The following is a 23,054-nucleotide window of genomic DNA, read 5'->3' as shown; positions in this document are numbered from 1 at the left end:
AGGACAGAGGGAGTGCCTTTAAGCCACCAATCCCCACCCCCAGATTTACATTAAGATGCTAGTTCAAGAGCCAGGTCTTAACGCTCCTCCAAAGGGTAGAAGAGTGAGGCCAATCTTGCCTCCGGGGGCAAGATGTTCTATAGACAGGGGGTTCGCAGGGTTCAGAAGAACCTCTAGCTAAGATTCTGTGCAGTTTGAAGAACCCCCAAATCCCATTCCTGGCTGGCCCCACCCACTCTGCCCCTCTCAGGAGTCTCCATGTGTTCCTTTTTGGATGCAGGTAAATGCAGGGGGGGTGCGGAGGCTCAGAGAGGGCAAAAAACAGGCTTACTGGAAGTTCAGAAAGGCTGGAAACAGGCCTGTTTTCTATCTCCAGAGTGCCTCCCGGAGGGTCGAAAAAAACCTCAGAGTCCAGGGAGGGCAAAAACGCCTCCCCCAGGATACCAACTAGGCCATTCCCAATGCTACTTTAAAAGGACCCACTTCCTCAAGGATAAGTTAATCATTGCTTGGACCCCCCATGTGTCATCTCCCTGGTGGCCTTGACCAGCCAGGAGGCACATGTATTTAGTTCATAGGTGGATGCACTTACAGTCCCAAGGATCCTATTATTTTTCATTGTCTTATTATAGTGCACTTCTAAATCAAACAAACAGGGGGGGAAAACAGTCTTCTTGTTTAGCTCTGGAGATGATCTAAGTTTGCAGTTGATTAGTTTTCACTAATGAGATTAAATGATGCTTTCTGTCTCCAGAAGCTAATGCAAACAAAATCCATTTATCACCATGGCAGTAGTTCCTGCAACAAAGTTAATGACCACTACTGTTCTACTATCAAGCCAGTCAGAAATTATGCTTTTTGTGCAGAAAAGCCAAGTCCTGCAATCAATCATTGTCGACATAATAATACTGTTAAATACTCTGGAATGGAAACTAAAGCAACCTGGCCATTATCTTTAAATGCATCTCGGAAATGGCTTTCTTTGTGTTTATAGAACAACCCTTTTATGGTTAGTCTAGGAAGGTGGCATTCTTTGCAGCATGAAATAGCTGAAAACACTTGTCAAGGAAGAAGTTCCTGCTTAAGTGCTTTATATGTGTATGGGGCAGAGATAGATGGACAGATAGATTAGATAGTAAGAGATATATAATTTATTTCCCCAAAGTGTAATGGCACTTATTTCTTATATCAGTTTTTTTGCGCCAAGTGACTCATCTAATAGAATGTCTTCCTTGCTTCTCTTTTCAATTCAGAGACATACTTAAATTTTCAGTGACAACTCACTCTGTGCCAAAAAGCTTTCAAAAGCACTCAATATTAGCAAGGTGTTTGGGAAGCAGCATTGTTCAGCACCAGAAATCCGAGTCTTTTATCATTCTCCCACTTTGCCAATCTGGTGACTTTCATTCTTTGTAATGACCTTGTTTGCAGGATGAGCAAAAAATCCTGCTGCTTTTTTCTTCTTGTTGTTGCTGCTGTTGCTGTTGTTATAGTGACATGTCTCACAAATTCTAATTCGAATAATCTCATGATGTCAAATTGAGTCTGTATAGTGCACATATGATTAAAGGCTTCCCCGTGTTTAATGTAATGAGTTTGATCACATGTTTTGAGAGTTCTGAAAAAAAATTACATGTTGACCTGACCAAAAAAAAATCTGGTTTGTGACTGTATGTTCTAGAACTAGATGTTCTCTTCCAAACAAAAAAAAATGTAGCTTTTTAAAAGTGTGCATTTAATTGTGATAATATAATGAAAAAATATTTATTTATGGCAATATTTATTTTAATCCAATTAAGGCAGATATAATTCCCCTTTGGCTTTTAAAAACAAAGTTAGCAGTTGTTCTGGTTTAAAGCTCTGTGTTGAAGTTTTGTTGCTTTAAGCTTGAAGTAGTTTATCTACTGAAATTTATAAACAGATTGATTTCAAATATATTGCTGTGCAATACAGAATAAATAATTTAGGTAATAGTAGCTGTATGTGACCAACCCACACAATTGTCAGCTGTTGTATCATTAGTTTTATATATATCTGTCATAGCATTAACCTCATTTCCTTTCTTTTTCTTTTAGACATTGTAGGAAGACAGTCATGATAGTTTATAACAGGAAAAAATCAGAAGTCTGGCAGCATTTTTTCTAACTAACAAGTTGTATTGAAAGGCATAAACCTTTGTGAGCTGCAAATAAAATATTTTTAATAAATATGTTGGTCAGAAAAGGTGCTTCTAGACTCTGGTTTTTTCCTAATTTGTGTTTCTCTTTTTCTGTGAGATGTCCTATTAGAATTGCTTATGCAGATTTTAAAGAAAAGGAAGACTATTTCAGAATCACAAATAATCAATATGGACATGTAGATTCCATTAATTTTCTTTAATGATGCAATTAATGATTTCTTAAGAAGCATAATAAAAAATTATCTTCATAATCTAACACTAGGGACAGTAGTTACCAGTGTCTCTGTATCATGTCTTCTGCTAAAACCTTTGCACATTTAGCAGCTCTGGCCATTTATTATTTCATTTTCCGTTCTATTCACTTGGTTGGAACAGAAAATTGTTCACCTGGTTGAAAAAGTTCTTAGTCAAAAATAAGAAGGTCACCCAAATGCACTACAGACTTTTTCAGAGCTTCAGATTGAATGCACAAAGATTTTTTTTTTCAAATGTCTTGTAAATGGAGATGTCAAAATGGTGTCCACAATACTGAAATAACTCTTGAATTTATGTTTTAACAAATAGTGTCTTGAAAGAAGAGTATTGATTCATCTGATCATTTTAAATGTTGGCATATACTATGAATGGACCCTCCCCATGTCTTTTCCTTAGATAGCAGCTTTCTTGAACAGATCCTGATGCACAAAAAACATTTTAAATTATTCATTCAGCCAAAATCCCTCCTAAAATCCAACTCCCAAAGAATAATCACAACCAATGCACAATTATAGGAGCTAACAAAAATAAGTAATCCACAAGTCTCATAATTGGGCAGGTCACAATGTACATGCCAGAAATTAATAAGTATCAATAAATGGCTGTACTGGCAACTACTTTTATAAAACTTTCAACAAAGAAATATTAACTTTTGATATTTACTATGTTGTCCAGTTAATTTGAACTGCACTTACTCCGTACATTTTTCTTTTATAATTCTTGGGTATTGTCTCTCAAATGCCATTCACTTTTGCAAGTAATTGTAGAGATTTCTCTGTAAGTTGTTTAGAAGAATATTTTCTGCATCAGACAGATTGTATACTTTTCTGGGAGCAAGCATATATGCTTGCTTTAAAATCTTTTTACAAGATTTTTACACATTTCAGAAAAATGTGATAGCAATATAGGAGAGCTGAATAGAATTATGCCATCCAAGTAACATGATTTATTTCACTGCATGACCTTTGTTGACTTAAAACTCTGATTCCAGTTAAGTACAGCTTTCTTTCATAGTCACTATGAACCAGTGGTGGGTTTCAAAAAGTTTTAGAACCTCTTCTGTAGGTGTGGCCTGCTTTGTGGGAGTGGCTTGCTGGCCATGTGACTGGGTGGGAGTGGCTTGCTGGCCATGTGACTGTGTGGATGTGGCCAACTTGTAAAATGTTGTGAAATTCATTTAACAACGCTCTTGCTTAGCAACCAAAATGTTGGCTCAGAAACTCTGGCATTTGAAGCACGCAAATCTTAAAGCTGTCAAGTTACAAGACCCTTGCACCCCTAACCCTTTAGGAAAAAACCCCCAGGGGTGTTGAAACTTGACAGCTTTAAGACTTGTGGACTTCAACTCCCAGAATTCCTCCTCTCGCTCTTCATCTTGATGATGTGTGGATGGGTGGGGGGCGGGAGCTGGAACCGGTTCTAAACAGCACTGTAGATTTGTGGAACCTCTTCTATAGAAGAGGTTAGAACTGGCAGGAATGAACCTTGCTTTATATGATAGAAATGCTGCCTACACATCATTCTGATTTTACAGAGGTTTTTAATAGATTGTTTCTCTTTTATACACACACACACACACACACACACAAACCAGTTTCACACATATTTATTTCATTTGTATAATGCCTGTAATTTATGAACATTCATTCATAATATAAATTTATTTCTACTGGATAGTCATTGACCTTCACTTAATATCACTGTGACCTGCATCTGAGTCATTGTCAAGAAAAAGCAACAGCAATTGCATAAAGGGTGCTTATATGTGACTGTTCAGATCACTTAACACTTGTTTTCTTAAGATCTGGATAACCAGCTCCTGCTGACTTGAAGGTTGCTTTATTTTCCAGTCTACAATGCAAGGTGGGTTATGAGGGTAGTTTTATGTTAAACTCAAGCTTCCCTCAGCAGAAGAAAAATTGGAAGGTCATAAAACTCAAACTGTTTTTTCTGAAGAATTGCAATTGCCTATGCACTGTGATTTCCTGTTGGTTTCAATGGATAATTCAGATTTATCAGTATGCCATTTTTTCTTAATCTAGTGAGGCTATAAAATCCAATGATAGGTCAATATTATTATTGTGATTCATTACACATTCAGCCAGATGTTTAAAGTAGATGTGGCATTTTTATCCATTTTGTCTTCCTATGGACCTGGGATACGCAGATCATATTGTTTGATGGTGTTAAAGATATTGCCGCAGGATATAACCTGTTTCAAGCAAAGCTGCATTTTGCAATTATTATTATGATTGGTTGCTCAGAGTTAGACTGGATTTGACATTTTTATCCACCTCTTCAGTCAATCCCAAGGACCTGGGATAGGCAGATGTTGATATTTGATGGTGTTAGAGGTATCATTGCAAGATGTAATCCTTTCTGAGTACAGCTGCCAATTGCAATTGACTGGTGGTGAATTTATAATTCAATTGGTGCTCCAGTTGTTTTGGGATTGCATCCAAGGCATTTATTACTATTGGTATTACTTCTGTTTTCTTTTGCCACAGTCATTCTGTTTCTATTTGCAGGTCTTTGTATCTTGTTATCTTCTATTATCATTAGATATACTGTAAATGATTGCTAACTATACTATGCTAATTTTACTAAAAATATATATACCTTTTGTCTTTGCCTTCTTGATTAACAATGTGTTACTCTATCTTGTGTGTATTTTCTCTTCACAGTGCCACCTTGGGCCTTAATAGCCATAGCCATAGTTGCCGTCCTATTAGTCCTTACCTGCTGTTTCTGTCTGTGTAAGAAATGCTTGTTCAAAAAGAAAAACAAGAAGAAGGGCAAGGAGAAGGGAGGGAAGAATGCAATTAACATGAAAGATGTAAAAGATTTAGGCAAGAACTTGAAAGATCAGGTAAAGTATATACCATGTTCTTAAATTTATACTGTATTTTATACTGTATACTGTGTATTTAAATATTCAAATACACAGTCTGAGATAATGATATTATGTACTATATTGAAAATTGTCAAGTTACAATTGTTATACTGGAAATTTTTTAAATTTCTGTCACACTGTTTTCTTGATCAGCACCCTTAATTTGAGTTTGGGCCGCTATAGATGCAGATCCTGGGTGTTTTCAAACTTGTAGCTCAGGTTCAGAACATTTGAAGTTTATTAGGTGTACTAGGTTTACAACACATAATAGGTATTGATATGTCTAAGAAGGAGTTCACAGCATAGTAACCAAGATGGCTGAGTTATCTGTCATCTCACAAAACCACATTGAGATTCCCCCTCAAGGTAATGTTTTATTTATTTATTTGGTTTAAAATTTTGCGATCATCAAATTTGATAAGATTTTGGTAATCTTAGGTGACAAAACACCTAATGAGAACACCAGATGAGAACACCAAAATCGGGAATAAGAGTTTGTGATTACTACTTAAAATTTCATGACAGTTGAGGTAGTTTAAGAATATCTAGCCATCATATTGTGTCTGGAAAGTTTGGCAACCAATGGACAACCAAGAAAATTATTATTTTATTGATTGATTATCTGCTATTAAGGCAGTAATGTTGATTCTTAGCAAACCCATAGTAAAATTTTGTTCATGATATGTCCCTAACCTGGTCCTTCAAGTCTTCTAGAAGTACACCCTTTGCCACTGTACCTCAGTCCATTCACCTTGTTGATGGTCTTCCTCTTCTTTTCTTTCCTTCCACCTGTCCCAAAATAGAAGCTTCTCCAGAGAGCTAGCTTTTTACATAATGTATCTAAAGCATGATCATTCGAGCCTGGTCATTTGTGCTTTGAGTTAAAACTCTAGGTTGATTTATTCTTTTATATGCATATTTAATTAGAAATAAACACCAAGTTATCTAGTGCACAAATAAAGGATATTCTGTTATTCCTTCTATAGCATATTATTCTGGATCCTTAAGCCTACTTGTAATAAGGTATAGCCCAGGTTATTGGGACTGCCATTTCTTTATCCCAAATTAACCTCAGCCCATCTTATTAACATCAAAACATAAGGGTTTTTTGATCAAATAGTTTGATTTTTTCCCCACTTCTTTTTAAAGCAATGATTGCTAAATACTAGAATATAAATTATAAAAATTACTTCTCTTATTTCAAATTTTCATTATTTGATGAAAGAGGAAGAGAATGAAGAATAGCTTTTCATTGATACCATTATCTGTAATCAATTTATATCACTGATATATGAATAAAGAATAGCCCTTAGGTTATGTATATTGCTAGTTACTGGTAAATTCTTTTGGGGGTGCTATGTAAATGCCCTTTAACAACAGCACCCTTCCTCCCAGTGAAATGTGAATGTTGGTGTCATGGAAATGCAACTTTTGATTTGTCAAGCAAGTGTGTGCAGAAAATAAAAATGCTCTATAAATTAAATAAAACTAATATTCTAAAGGAGAGTTATTGCAATAGAAGAACAAAAGAATAACACCTAAAGAAAGAAGAAGAATTCAGAATTAAAATTTCTTTGATAGTTTTGGTATATTCTTGTATTAAGCACTTCTGTTATAAATGCTACAAATATAGGTGAGACATTTGTCCTATTATTTATATACTAATAACATATTGGTAAAAACATGAAAAGATTAGAACTTTATTACTTAGCTCTATCATTAAACAAATATGAGCCCACCAACCTGGGTAAATTTAAAGAAAGATTCTTTGGGGATTTTAGGATTAGCAAAAACCATTTGTTGCTTGATACAAAGTAATAAATATTGTTCAGTCACCTTAGGTTTAGGTTTAGGTTTAGGATTATTCGATTTATATGCCGCACTTGTCCCAAGGACTCAGGGCGGCATACAACATTAAAAGAAACACATAATACAAAAGTTAAAAAGAAATTAAATAGTGTTGTAAAATAGGATATCCCAAACCCAATTAAAATTGATGACATTTTTTAAAAAGAATTAAAATTAAAATTAACAGTAATCAATAATTTGTTTTGTTCAAGTACTTTTACTTACTTTTACTTACTTTTGTTCAAGTAAGTTATTCCAACAGTTAATGTGGAAATTCACTTAAGGATCTGTCCCTGGCTGTAGCAATTAAACAATAATAAATAAAAATAATTATATGTGATTTAAAACACACACACACATACATATACACACACACAAATCACTTTCCTGTCTTATTCTACTTAATGGTAGAATTGGTTTCACTTTTCCAGTAGACCTTTCTACTTTCTGCTCACTCTTGCCCTGGACAAAACTGAGCTAAGGGATGAAGGTGTAATTTTGCCAAAGGCCTCTCCCTTTGTCTCTGAGATTTTAAAATGTTAGCTGTTCCTCAAATGTACATATGTTTGACTAATTAAGTCAAATATATATTTAAACTATAGTGATAGAAATCCTTCTGTTGCTTTAGAACTGACATTATAATCATTTATGTTCCAAGACAACAGAATATGTAGTAGTTTAGGGTTGAACAGTAGAATCCTTGGTGCTACTGAAGATCTGACCTAGTCAAGTAATGAAATGTATGCAAACAAAAAGCCAAGAGCACATTTTCATTGTTTAACAATTGTATTGGATTTTACTCAATGCAAAAGTAACTAATACAATAAATACAAAATTATTTCATCATTGTTGATCTCTTATCTCTCCCTTTCATTATGAAGTGGAAGACATAGTCCAACACTATAATTCAATAATTCAGTTGCATTATGGCACTGGATCATCCTTTTCCTTGAGATGTCCTCAAGAGATAGACAGACAGACAGACAGACACAGAGGGGGGTGGACAGACAGAAAGACAGACAGATAAATAGATGAATATGTATATTTTATGTATTGTTTATGTAAATACATTTACAATATCTTTACGTGAATTTCCTATTAGCTTGGAGAAGGGAGTTACATGCTTAAAACAATCAGTCAAAGGTACACTAGTCAGTTGCACTATACAGGTTTTCATTTCAATAGAGAATTCTATAATGACTAGGGTTATCACTGAGAACCTTAAATTTTAAGAACAACTTTAACTAATGGGTTACAGTTCACAACTGATTTAGCAGAGACCCATTTTGGTCATACCAAAGATTTGTTTCTAATATGCATCTCATTGTGAGTCATTCTTTAATTGCTGATTGGTTATGATCATCGTAATCAATATTTCATTAGAGGTCTGAAACTGCTCTTTTAGGGATCTATATAAGAGAAACACTGTTTTGGTAATGATTCTAATGATGATAACCATCTGTTATGTTTTTTAATAGGACAAACTGAATGTATTTTGTTAACTATATTTTTGTGCACTTTGTTGTGTGTTTTTAATAAAGAGTTTTTCTACGATACAGTATATTATTAAATATGTTCCATTGTACGTGTTGAGATCTGGATAAATGACCAAAAAGTTATTTGGTGATTCTGGTCAACCTACAATTAAAAGAAAGAAACAATATGCATAGTAAAAATCATATCTGACCAGAAGATTAATTTAGTAACAGCGGGGGGGGGGGGAGTATAACAACCTATAAGTAACTTGTTTCATGGGCATCAGCTATAAACATTTTCCTTTGGTGTTTGTGTATAATTCCATCTTACTAAGTAAATTTCAGAGTAGCCCTTTTCCTTATTGGTCATCTTGTGTGAAGAGCATGCAATTTTAAGTCTATTTTTTCTAGAAGGCACCTGGTTTGGGATGGCTGTTTTGAGAATACAGGAAAAATGTTTTCTAATCTTTCTAATAACACCATAAATGCTGTTATTATTCAAAAGAACCTTTTTTCATGTCCATGTGAATAGACTCCATGTAAATACAGCATTTAGAACACATGAATATAATTTAAAACCAATGGTATAGTGATCAGATTTACCTTAAATGTGCTTATTCAGAAATAAGGCCAAACCATTGTCACACAATTACCAAGAATATGAAGTTGCCTTGAGTAAGATACTTTGAAGGATATTTTACATTGTCCTTACAACTATTAAATGTTTTAAATGCATGCCCCTATTTGAATCTCACTACCCCTACCCTAATCAAGTTTATTTGTATGTTTATTCTTCTGTTTTCAATAAGTTTTATTTCCAGGGTACATCATATTTATTTTATGTGTATAATATACATCCTTATGCATCTAAGGAAATCTATTCATAGGAAAATATTTCTTTAAAATAAAGGTCAAAGATTTTAAGTCTTAAGTATAATAAACGATTCAGTAGAAAGAATATATGCAAAAGGTCATTTCTCCATGGTTTTACTAATATTTTTGTGTGGATGTTTTAATTTTTATTTCTTCCTTCTATGTCCTCCTTATCTATGTTGTGTCTCATGACTGTTCTGGATTGTCACTTGCGGTAGGTTTATTTTGCTCTTTGGACACATGTGAAGTAAATCTCTAATGTACTTAATGCCCCAATAGCTGTGGCTCCTCAGCCTGAGATTTATGCAAAGCTTTTACACACATCAAGAGGCTGAACCAAATTGATTTATTTATATTACAGGATTTAATACTCATTTCCTTTATTCTCTGTAATGTATGCTAAGATGAAGAGTGTTAGACATTTCAGATTTTGATGTGCACTGATTTTGATTCTTCTTTTTGGTTACATGTCAAAGTACCAGAATGGCTGTATAATTTTCTGATGATTTTTTTTCTTGTTTGAAAGAGGAGGGATATTTGCTTTAGTTCAACCTTTGTGGAAAGAGATGACCTAATCATATAACTAATAAACTGAAAAAATATTAGGAATTTAGCAGCATGTCTCAAAAATAATTGCATCATTAGTCTCTAACTTTTATTATGTCACAATTTGTTAACAGAGAGGAGAGCGCTTTAAATTATATCAGGCTGAAATTTTTTTTTCCACTAGTTAAATTTTATGGCGAGTATATCTTATGTTCAAATTGAGCTATTGGGATTCAAGTATAATTTCTAGTAATAGAAAGTGTAAAAACCTAACATTGCAGAAGATCAAGATCAAGATTATTTATTTTAAAAGGGGGATTAGAGAAGATGAATAATCTAATGTAATTTACCATTATATTTTCTATCAATGAAGTGCCTCTATTCAATTCCAAATGGAGTATGAAAAAAAAATACAAATTTCTCCAAAGTAGTACATTCCAATTGAATTATAGAGAGCATAGGAATGGCATCAAATGAAAGTGAAAAGATCTGTAACAAATAACAGACTAGCATGGCTTAGGTCATTCCAAGACACTAACTTGAGGATTCACACAAAGATAGAGACGGAAGCCTATTCTGACTTCTGTAACTGTAACTGTAGCTGTTATACTAAAATAGTCATTGGTTTCTATATCTGATCTACCATACAGGGCTGAAAGGAATAGCTACAGCACAACAGAAAGTGTTGGAACGTAGTCTTTAAGTGAGCTCCCAAAGAAAATGTCTGACTGAATCAATTTGTATTTATGATCAACAATATTATTCCCATCTTTATTTATTTATTTATTAAATTTCTATGTAGCCATTCTCACTAATCCAGCCACTCTGGATATAGTATAGTATTATATAGGTTACAATATAGTGAAGAGTTAAAAATGCTTTAAAAAATCAAAATTAGAATAAAAATATTAAAGTTGAGAATCAAGATGATGGGTAGTTTAGGGGTGAGAATCTTTTCTGTCCTGTCAGCCATTCCCAATGTAGTGTAGGAAGTTAACCCACCCGTCTCCTAGAAAAATGAAATATCCTGAGAAATATTGAAAAAGGGAGAATATTATATTTCCCTGAATAAGAAATGGAGAAACATATTTTAGGCAGGAAACAGGCTCACTCTTAATACCTCCCACATTTGTCAATGGGCCATTAAAATGTCTGAGCCGGTCTATTCTATATAACAAAAGTCTCCCCCTTCAGCCTCAGGGTGATGGGATTAAGGCATGATAGTATTAGCACTTTATCCATCTCACCACAGGGCACCTGGGAAGAAGGAAGGCAATCAAACATGGACTCAAAAGACACAGCCTATAAAGTTAGCTAAGACCCCCCCCATAGGAATCTGACAACCAATCAGAATACATTTCATACACAGGAACAGGAAACAGAGAGGTGGGCCAAACAGAGGGTATAAAAAACCCAGGAACTCTCAGGAAGTCCCCTTTTCTCTCCTTTCTTCTTCACCCAACATCTGGAAGCATGTGATCCCCATTTTCTGTTGAGGAACTCAAGCCATGTGATCCTGTCCACCAGTGGTGGGTTCCGGATTCCGTTGCAACCGGTATGCATCTTCCACATGAATGCATGTGGCGCACTCGCACACACGCACAGCACATGAATGCTTCTTACCATCCAGCGATGCCTCCGTGAACCTCCGCAATGCTCCAGCTCTTGGCAGAGCTTTGCGAAGGCGCTGTACACGCTATGCGCGTGCACAGAAGTGCCAAAGACTTTGAAGACAGGTAAGGAGCACGAGTGGGCGGTGGGCCCTCCGGAGCACCGTACCGGAACAGTACCCGGTGCTCCAGGCAGGCTCTGGTATGCCCGTACCGGGGCATACCGCCTGCAACCCACCACTGTTGTCCACCATTAAACCATCTTTCCAAGCAGCTTTCATGTTTCCAGTGTCCTTTTCCCTACTTGGAACTGAACCCAGAAGGACATTTCTTCCAACAGTAGCAAACCCCTATTGGGGCTCCTGGTCAAACAGCAGAGCCATGTTTTTAGGTTCTTCCTGAAGGAGTGTGGTAGCGAATCTCACTTCTAATGGGAGAATATTCCAGAAGGCAGAGGCCACAGCAGAAAAGGCTCCACTGGATCCACTGCCCAAAATTTATAGGGCAATAGGATCCAAACTAGGTATCATCAGTGCTAGTGACTGTGCACTGGGTCTCATGATTCAGACTACCACTGATGATGTTACCTAGTTTGAGTAATGAAACATCTGCAAGAAAACAAGCAAGCTCAGAGAATACCAAGAACCCTTTATGTCAACCCTGAGCTACAAATATTCTCCTTTATTGGGATTGTTTTTGGTTTCATCTGAGTTGCACATTTTAAAAATCCTTTTTTATCTTGTTTTCTTAGTACATTTTATTAAATGATATAGTAACATGTGATTTGTGGCTTTATTCTACTATCTTTGAATCCCAAATGAGGTTGAATCAGATTTATTTTATAGAAATTAGTTAATTCTATTCTATTAGCCCAAATAGCCATCAGTGCCAGTTGGCATACATATAAAGAAAAAAGTGTAGAGAGTAAAATAGAAAGGTAAATTGCCAGAATAAGAATGAGAGTTTTCTCCTCATACATCACAATTTATTTTCATACTGTAAAAGAAGCAATTGATGTAATATTTTTGTACATTTAATCATACAGTTTGTGTCACCTAAAATATAACTTTTAAGCCTATTTTGTTTTAAGAAATACATGATGAAACAAATTTAAGTTTCATGCTAACTAAAATTGGCAATCCTAAAATTTCATTGTTAATCACTGGACCTTTTTTCCCTGTTGTTTTAAATAAAAAATAATACAGTGCAATCTCATGATATTTATTCAAAAATCTAATCAGATTCAATGTAGCTGATACATATCAGATTATAACTTTAACTGAAGTAAATCCTTGAACATATTTATTGAGAAACCATGCCTGTTGATTGAAATGTTAAACATGGATATTTGGAAGTAAGTCTCAAACGTTGGCATACAAAATATTGTCTATCCATTTTTAACTCTAAATTATAATCTGATGGAAATTGGTTTCAAATACTGCTTCAATCAATACTTTTAACTTTTTCTTTCTTTTTTATAAAGTCTGTGTTGGAAATTACTCTCAGTGCCTTCTTAAAATTAATGATTTTTTATTTCAGATAAATTTGCAAGTGTTTAAAAATGAGATATTTTTAAATCACGTTGGTTCAGCCTATCTTTAAATTAATATCCGATGAAAAGAAAAAGAGAATGAAAGGAATCCTGATTTTTTTGTGACCATACATTTGTTAAGGTCTTAATGGTACCTTTGCTTCTACATTCAACCTAAATGAAAACAAAAACATTGAAGCTGTTTGACATTTGACTTTTTGAAGAAATTATATGCATTAAAATAGCAGTAATTCTGCAGAAGCACTTTGCTTTAATGTAGGTAATTCACAGCATGTACAATTGGTTTAAATTGGGAGAACTTTGCAACCTTACTTATTTAATAGCATGCTTATTCACAACTGTCTTTGGACAAGCAGTTTGATTCAATTTGATTTTTAAAAATTAAGTATCAAGTTGACATTCTCTTTATGTTTCAGGCATTGAAATAATTGTTGCTTGCAATATCCCCAAGAGAGGCCTTTTCCTTCTTTCATAGCTATTTTGCTGCTTGCTGCTGATAATTCTTTTGTATATTTGGATCAATCTAAATATATATAGAAAATATAATGCCATCATGCTTGCTTTTTTTGCTTTACAAGCAAAAATGCTTGATTTTTTTGATGAGATTATTTTAGGGCTTTGCGTATAAATCAGTCGTTTTTATTGGCACTTTTATTGCTCTTAATTGTTTACAGGCCCTTAAGGATGATGATGATGCTGAAACTGGATTGACTGATGGAGAAGACAAGGAAGAAGCCAAAGAAGAGGAGAAATTAGGGAAAATTCAATATTCCTTGGATTATGACTTTCAGAACAATCAGGTTTGAAACAAATGTGATCTTAGAATTTTATGAAAAATCCAGTATTGATAATCTGCAGAAAAGTGCTGTCCTGGGGTCTCCTAGAGCATAAATGCTAATCTCCATTTGTCCCTTACCTGGAGAGGTTCTACAGAACCATCTATTCACTGGTTCCTTGGTCTTTGTGGTAGTTATTGACTTTACTTCTTCAATTTGTCCTATCTTCCTTGGAAGTCAAATTTCTTTAAATAATACTTATTTGGATTATCATTGGTTATATTGCTACAAACCTGCCTTCCATTGAGGATTTGTATACTGCATAAGTCAAAAAGAGGGCTGTGAAAATATCTACAGACCCCTCACATCCTGGACATAAATTGTTTCAACTTCTACCCTCAAAATTATGCTCTGCACACCAGAACAACTAGACACTAGGACAGTTATTTCCAAAATGCCATCACTCTGCTAAACAACTAATTCCCACAACACTATCAAAAAGTTTACTAAGTCTGTATTTCTATTATTTTTCTCTTCCTTACTAGTTTCTATCTCTTCCAACTTATTACTATAACCATGTTGCTTGTATCTTTCAATTTATATTGTTTTTGTTTCCTAATATGATCTGATAGCTTATTAGTAACCTTGACTATCATTAAGTGTTATATCTTTTTTATTCTTGATAAATGTATTTTATTCTCCTTATGTACACTGAGAGCATATACACCAAAGACAAATTCCTTGCGTGTCCAATCACACTTGGCCAATAAAAATAAAGAATTCTATATCCTAAGATCTTCCAAATGAACAGTATGCTGATTTTTAGATTAAAATATAATTTACTAATTATATGGGGGGGGGAGCCCAAGGTGGATTCTTTAAGTCAAAGGTTAGTTCTGTTATTGCTACTTAAAGCAAAACATTTAATAGGCCTTACTATTCTCATATATTCCTCACATATTCCTGACTCAAAGAGCATCAGAAAATGAAAAGACTAGTATGTATGTATTAATGCACCGAGTTCTCCTTAAATGTCTGATTAAAATTTTGCTGAACTAATTCTTTCCCTCTGACTCATTTCTTTTTCCAGCTTCTGGTAGGGATAATTCAAGCTGCTGAGCTGCCTGCTTTAGATATGGGTGGTACATCTGATCCATATGTGAAGGTTTTCCTGCTTCCTGATAAAAAAAAGAAATACGAGACAAAAGTTCACAGGAAAACCCTTAACCCTGTCTTCAATGAACAATTTACATTCAAGGTATTATAATGTCCTTACTTTTTCATGACTTGTGTTTACTAAATTAATTGTTACTGTTAACCTAATGAACTTTTATTTAAAGTAATACCTATTTCAGAAGTTGACTTCTTGTAAAATATACTTAAAGACAAGTAGAATATTCTAGCTGCTTTCTATGTTTCCTTAATATTGTCTTAAATCTGACTGATTTTATTAAAAAACAACAATATACTGTGATGCTATCATACTGACTGCTTTGATGTTATGAAAGCTGATCTGACTTGGCAGATGGGTTATAAATTTGCCTAGAAAGGAAGTTAATAAATACAGCAAAACAAAGAATTGTTCAATAATTCCTTTTCTACCAGACCTATTGAAGGGAATGGAGTATTATTCCCTCTTAAAGAAAATAGCACCTGATTAATTTTATTATACACATGTATTTATATTAGTATTATATTACATTGTTCCATGTACTGTGTGGCAGTTAATTGAGGGTTATTAACACCATGTGAAATAATGATTTCCTTAAGCCTTCTAGCCTTTTCAAGATGGAAATGAGATTCAAACTGGAATTCATAGCTGCTAGAAACTTCACGAAAGATAATGAGAAGCCTTAAACTTGATATTTTCGCTGAAGGTTTAGAGCCAGGTCCATTATAGGCCAGGATAATCTGGTTTTTATGCATTGTTACAAAGCATAACAATGAAATCTTTATATACTTATCCAGAAATAAGCACCATTTTTAAAATATACAGAATATAATATTAAAAAAGAGAAAATCAGGATTACTTTCCATCTCTTTCATTGGGTAAGGATCTATATTTTCATTGATCCTAAGATAATTTTAGAAGTTTTACCAGAGGTGAAATCACCTTACCTTCGCTACTGGTTCACAAATGTGAGTGCACATGCCACCTCTGTGCACGCGCAGGATTTCCACACATAGCAGAGCATAAAAAACGGGACGTAATGACAGCCGGGCAGGTGAGCGGAGCCTCCCACTACCACCTCTACAGGTTCGCCCGAACCGGATGGAAGTGACTGAATTGTACCTCTGGGTTTTACTATATGAAGTATATGTTAAAAAATGTTTTGCTGGGATGCTTCAAAAGCTGATAAAAGTAACAGCTCTTGTATCTAAGCTAACGATTAAACTAAGATTAAATAAATAAAAACATCCAGCCACTGCCTCTACAAATACCAAAGTTCTAGTATCCTTCTATAATATCAGCAAACATGTACATTAATGAACAGATGTTATTTCCTGTTTATCTTGAACGGAAGTTTTTCCTGTTTCTTTTTAGATCTGAGGGTTTTTTCATCCATTATAAGTGTTAACCTTTACAAGAAGGGAACCATTTTGAAAACCAATAAAAGCTAAATATTTGTGAAGAACATAGGCTAAAAGCTTCATTTATTTGGTTTTAAGTATACAATTAAAGGAAGTGTTCATATTTGGAAATAAATAAAATCATTAAAAGTAGTCATGATTTGACTACAGATCCAAACAGGTTTTGCCCAGAACTCTACAAAAGCTGCATCAGCTGCATATCTTCTTCTTAATGTAATATAACTAATAACAACCCTTCTACTCTATTCTATAGAAGAGAACAGCTGGAAAATAATCCAAAATATATAGTAACATATCATGGTAGATGGCAAGCCTCATCATTAGCAAGATGAAATTCCAAAGAGAAATAAAAATGAAATTCTTTTTTAAAAAACCTCTATCAAGTTTTTAATTATTCTGTGCCAGGCAGGGAAAAAACAGATCTATTCTTTTTTATCATCCTATAACTTTTGGGAAGAGAGAACTGACAGCATGATTTATTGAAGGGAACTTCCTACAGTATTGAAAGCTTATATGTCTGGGGCATATAATTTGCCTTTAGCTTCATGATGGAGAGTAACTACTAGAACTCCAGGCAAAACCTCCTGATTGATGAATGAGCTACCACATTGTTCTATGGATTGCTGTATTGTGGCCATTAAAAATGTCATCAAAGGCCTCTGCAAGAAAATGTGCTTTTTCCCTCCTTTCTGTTAAACGGGGATGGCAGATAATAAAGAAAAGGTTTTGAATTGCAATCAAGGTATATTTACTTTTAAAGGCCTTATAAGTGGCTACTTTTTTTTTCTGATTTAGGTGCCGTATTCTGAACTGGGAGGAAAAACTTTAGTGATGGCAGTATATGATTTTGATCGCTTTTCTAAGCATGATATTATTGGAGAATATAAAGTTGCCATGAACACTGTAGATTTTGGTCATGTAACTGAAGAATGGCGAGATTTGCAGAGTGCTGAAAAAGAAGAGGTAAGAGAACTATATTCATTCAGTTTTATGTTCAGTTTCTGTGTTTCAATCATTAATCTTGGGATAGTCTTTTCAAATGAAGAAAATCCATAGCACAAAACAAAACAAACTAAATAAATACTTGATTGTACATATTAAAAGGGCAAGAAGAATAAAAATGAATAGCTAGGACATGTAACATACAAAATGACATTTGCAGACCTTTAGCTGCAATATTCTGATCTTAAGCATCATGGCTATAAAGAAGAACAATACTTATATATCAAATGAACAGAGGATGTACACAGAATATGCGTGCGTTCAAGGTAGCAACTCCTGAGATGAGAAGTCCTACAAGTAATCTGCTCCCATGCCAGGGAATTGCTTTGCATTGAGACTTTTATTATTCCAATATTGGGCATCTCTTTTTAAAAGTATCTTGGGACTCAAGCTGGAAATGCTGATTTCTTGGGACCCTGGAAGGTTTTAACTTATTGATGCAAGATAGTTCCTATAGAAGTTACATGTAGCTAAGATAGTATAATATAGGTAATTTCTTAGGGTCACCTGAGTTTAGATGAAAATCTATATGTGTGGAACATGATTTATTTATTGACCAAATGCTTTTTCCAACAAAATCAATATGACAGGTTCTGTTACATCAGAAAGTGTTGCATCACTTTTTGCCTTTGTTTCCCCCTCTTCAAATCAAACTTTGGGAACCTTATAGATAATATAAAGAGTAAAGTTAACCAAAAATATATTTATTATTGTTACTTGATTGATTTGGTTTCAAATAGAGAGCAAGCTGGAAAGTGTTTCTCGGGGCTTAAGTCTTTGACTATCTTTTTATAAGATATGTACCAGTTTTCTGTCTTCTTGTTTTAATCAGAAATCATTAGAGCTTTGAATATACTAAGGAAAATTGCCAAAAACAACTCTATTATCTTGATTATATACTACTAGCACTTTTTCCTTAAGGCTCATTTTCCATGTTTATTTATGGCACGTTGTGGTATAGATGAATCTTTTAGGGCTAAACTATAGAAGAAATATGGGCTGAAAAAGAGCCTACCTTATGGAAACTAATGCAGTAAATAAACTAATGTTCTTTCTGAGACTGTAGGCTTAACAGTAGCCTAGATCAATGACAATATTTATTGAGAATGATGGCAGTTGAATTCAGTCTCATGTGAATAATACATAATAGCTAAGATGATGTTTGAAAGACTGATGTTTAGAAAGTCATTGGAAAAGGATTCTAAACAATTTTTAAAAGAAACTTTTAATATATACTTAAAATAACAGGAAGAATAAATGAACACTGTGTTTACTGCTTAATGAGTATGGCAAAAGACCTCCCCACTCCAAAAAAGAGACAGAACAATTCCATTTTGGTTAGTCTTCTCCAAAAGTGGCTACATATTACCCCAAAGAATTATAAAAAGCACAACTGCAACTGCAGCTTGATTGAAATATATGTATGAGTTCATATATAGATATTTAGGACTAGATGAAATAATATCCTAGAGTACTGAAGGAAAAAATGTTTACCCAAGGTTGATTTATCATGTGCTTATATAATTGTTAATATAGATTTCAATTGTACTAGACAAAAATAAATTTCATAAGATATTTATGCAATGTCTCCATTTGTAGGGAGATTTTTCTCATGCTCGTACTTTTCATGAACCACTTCAAAAGCTACAGTTTATGTTTGTATAAATACACTGAAGATACTCCATAATCTCTGTAAGCAATTCATTCTATTGACAAACTTTTCATATTGTTAGGGGTGAGGAGCTTTTCCCAATACAGCCAGAATATACCTTCTTGTAAAGTCATTCTTCAGTGGCCTGCAGTTTGGAGATATAGATCTTGATCTACTTGACAACTCTTCGGATACTAGAAGATACATGGGTGATATTCTGTATCACCCATATATTTTCTGTCTTCAAATTAGTTTAAACATATCCTATTCCTTCCATCTTCCTGACAGAACTTAGTTTCTAATCAATTCATCTTGTTTTTTGTCTTTGAACTTGATGGCATCCTTATAAAATAATCTGCCCAAAACTGGATGCAGGACATTAAACAATATTATTAAATTGAAAATTAGAAAAAAGCATCCTAATAATAAATTTTGCTGGGTAGCCAGTTGTTCAGATAGTTGAGGGGATTCTCTTTATTATATGTAGTTAAACTGTACAGTAATCTACCTAATAATTTTATTTGGATCCCTGTAGTGAGCATGAAGTTAAAATTAAATGGCCTGCATAGTCCTTCCAATTTTAGGCTGCAATAATGGCCATTGGATTAGGAAAGGCCATCTTTGGTTGTCTATATTTGATATGAACCATAGGTGTTCTGTTGTGAGTATTCCGTATGAAGTGGCTTTATGGTGATAAACAGCAAGATTGGCCTCTTATATTGAGACAATAAAATGTCATGAGCTACCCAAATAAAACAGCAAAAATTCATGCAAAGATGGCTGAGGCCAGATGTGCATCACTGGGTATGTGTTTGGCTTGTTAGTGCTCAACAGCATGGTACCACAACCTGGCCCACTAATTATTGTAAAAACATAATTAAAATCAACTTAAAACCCCTAAGCTACTGGATTCGATCCAAATTATACAACAGATGTAATTATGTTCCATTACTGAAAAGACATTTTATAACAGACTTCGTTTCCTTTCTTTTTTTAATTACTGAATGTAATGTTTGTCATTAAAAAACCCAAATATACAGTCTGCTCACACTAATACACATTTTTATAGAGAATTTTTTTTCTTTTTTCATTTTATATCTCTATATTACTAAAACCTAAACTGTCATGACTTAATTGAGCAAAATGGTGCATCATAGGGCCACAATTTTTGAACCAAGGTTCTTCAAATGGACTAACTTACAGAATGTGTTTAAAATCCAGGATCCATCATTCCCAAAGGTATGAAATTTGAGGAAGTTAATGTTGCCCTCTTCACTGTTGCCCTCTTCACTGATAATTCGCCCAATTTTTGGGCCACTTCCTAAAAGGGTCAGCAGTAAAATCAAAGGATGGGTTTTTAATGTGATATGATGGGAGCCTGTCCTCTGTGTTAAATGACCCAAGTAAATTTATAAAACATATTTATGGCATTTTCCATGTTCCTACATATGCACAAAACATTCGTGTTGATGTTTTAAAGATAAGAAGGAAATGTATGTATTTATTAACTTCCATGAGTTTTAAGAAACTGCCTTACTCTGCAGAAGACCAGGTTACCGAGCAGATAAATTCTATCTGAGAAACAAATAATGAATTCATTTTATTTTATTTCATTTAGCCTCCTTAATATCATATAGTATATGATTTCTACTTACTACATTCTACTTCTTCAAATTACTGTTGGTTAATAGATTGCAATATAAGCAATAGCAGGCAATGTTGTCACTTTCAAATATTGTTCCAATTTGTGGCTATTAGCTTGGCTGGAGCTGACAGGGAGGTAAAACCTCTATGAATCCCTTGGTACAAAGCTAAATATATTAATGACAGATTATGTTATATAGGTTTTTTAGAAAGCAGTTAAAGAAAACAGTATACAATGTAATGTCTATAGAGATTCTCAGTCATCCAGGTCACGGTTGTCCAAAGGCTTTTTCCTTAAAGATGTTTCACTTCTCATCCAAGAATCTTCTTCAGTTCAGTTCAAAGTCTAGTTGCCTTTTGAAAACGCACCTTTGGGATATGCAATATAATATCTAATCTTGGTGCTGGTTAGGACCAAGAGAGCATATTCAAATCCACCTTCACTGGAAACCTCTAGTAGGATGTTGAGCCAGTATTATCTCTCAGCTTACTGAATAGTTGTTGAAATGAAATTGTACGTTACAAATAACAATTTGAGCTCCTGAAGCAAAGGAGTTTACAAATCTAATGTCTTGTTGTTTAATTTATTTAACCAGCAATATTGTACAGCATAAAGCTCATTGATTGGCTAAATAATCTTTGATTTTAGTAAAACACCAAACAATAGTAACATTATGCTGGTGAAGCATATTGGATATAAAAATTGGATTTCACCATTTTGGATAAGTTATCTGGGAGCAAAGAATTGACTTCAAAACCTCTACCCACCTCTACACCAGTGGTGGGTTTCAAAAAATTTTTAGAACCTCTTCTGTAGGTGTGTCCTGATTTGTGGGAGTGGCTTGGCAGTCATGTGATTGGGTGGGCATGGCTAACTTGTAAAATGTAGTGAAACTCATTAAACAATGTTCTTGCTTAGCAACAAAAATGTTGGCTCAGACACTCTGGCATTTGAAGCACGCAGGTCTTAAAGCTGTCAAGTTACAAGACCCTTGCACCCCTAACCCTTTAGAGGAAAAAAAACCCAGGGGTGTTCAAACTTGACAACTTTAAGACTTGTGGACTTTAACTCCCAGAATTCCTCCTCCAGTCATGTTGGCTCAGAAACTCTGGCATTGAAGTGTGCAAGTCTTAAAGCTGTCAAGTACAAGACCCTTGCACCCCTAACCCTTTAGAAAAAAACACCAGGGATGTTCAAACTTGACAGCTATAAGACTTTAAGGTTTAGATAGGACTCTTAGAGGTGGGCGGGGAGATTGGTGAGCCAGCCAATCAGTGAGAGGCAGGCAGGGCAAGCATGCGGATGGGTGGGGGAGAGGGAGCTGGAACCGGTTCTAAACGACATGGTAGATTTGTGGAACCTCTTCTATAGAAGAGGTTAGAATTGGCAGGAACCCACCCTTGCTCTACACAACCCATTCTATGTGAATTAGTATTCTAAGGACTGCACAGCAGCATTATAAAGAGTGCTGCTATTATAATTTGGCTACTGCTGCTAATGTACAAAAATTAAAGATGACAAGGCCTTGTAGGCATTTTAAGCGTTTAAGATCCAAATTCAGTTAAACATTTCTTTCTTTCAGTCTTCTGGAGAAAACTTTTTTTTACCACCATCCAAATTATCACAAAGGTAATAGGAAAAAGAAATGCATACTTCAAAAGGTTAAAGACAAAAAATTGAGAGAAGTTTCAGAACAAGAAACCTTTGTCATTTTCTGCTAGTTTCTAAATGCCAATTTGGACCATGTCAGTGATTACCATAGTAACTATTTAATTTTGTATTTTTCCTTTAGATACAAGCTAAACTGACATTTAAAGTGCTTTGCACTCAGGTTGCAATAGACAGAATATATTTATTAAACAAAAAATACCTTACACAAAGCATAGTAATGAAAAGAGCAAAAATTGGTTTCCCACTGTAAATTGCTGTAATAGTTTTAGACAGGCTGTGGGGTAAAGGGAAATATTCAGTGCAAATATTCTGAAATGGATTTATAGCGAATATACCATCTAAAATAAAAGTTAATCTTTCAGTCCTGATTTATCTGGGAGGATCCTTAAAATAACAACACAGACCAGTGCTATTCTGTTTTCAACCACAGCTAACCTGATATTTTAGAAGCACAGAAAAAGGTTATAACATGAACATTCAATATGT

At 34.4% G+C, this 23,054-nt stretch overlaps 1 protein-coding gene across 2 annotated transcripts in view; it reads left to right on the top strand.

Moving 5' to 3' along the window:
• SYT1 (synaptotagmin 1) overlaps nucleotides 1–23,054 on the top strand; it is a 111,376-nt gene that overhangs the window by 25,586 nt on the left and 62,736 nt on the right. Inside the window, exons 2-5 of one of the 2 annotated variants that reach the window (XM_032221550.1) lie at nucleotides 5,119–5,303; nucleotides 13,915–14,031; nucleotides 15,098–15,265; nucleotides 17,395–17,562. In XM_032221550.1, coding sequence (XP_032077441.1) covers nucleotides 5,119–5,303; nucleotides 13,915–14,031; nucleotides 15,098–15,265; nucleotides 17,395–17,562 — 638 coding nt within the window. Of the gene's footprint in view, nucleotides 1–5,118; nucleotides 5,304–13,905; nucleotides 14,032–15,097; nucleotides 15,266–17,394; nucleotides 17,563–23,054 lie in introns of both variants that reach the window. The other variant, XM_032221549.1, reaches the window with a different exon arrangement.

The sequence above is a fragment of the Thamnophis elegans genome, chromosome 7, assembly GCF_009769535.1.
Source record: "Thamnophis elegans isolate rThaEle1 chromosome 7, rThaEle1.pri, whole genome shotgun sequence".
Taxonomy (NCBI): Eukaryota; Metazoa; Chordata; class Lepidosauria; order Squamata; family Colubridae; genus Thamnophis; species Thamnophis elegans.
The sequence above is the reverse complement of the archived record's forward strand: the minus strand, read 5'-3'. Positions and strand labels throughout refer to the sequence as shown.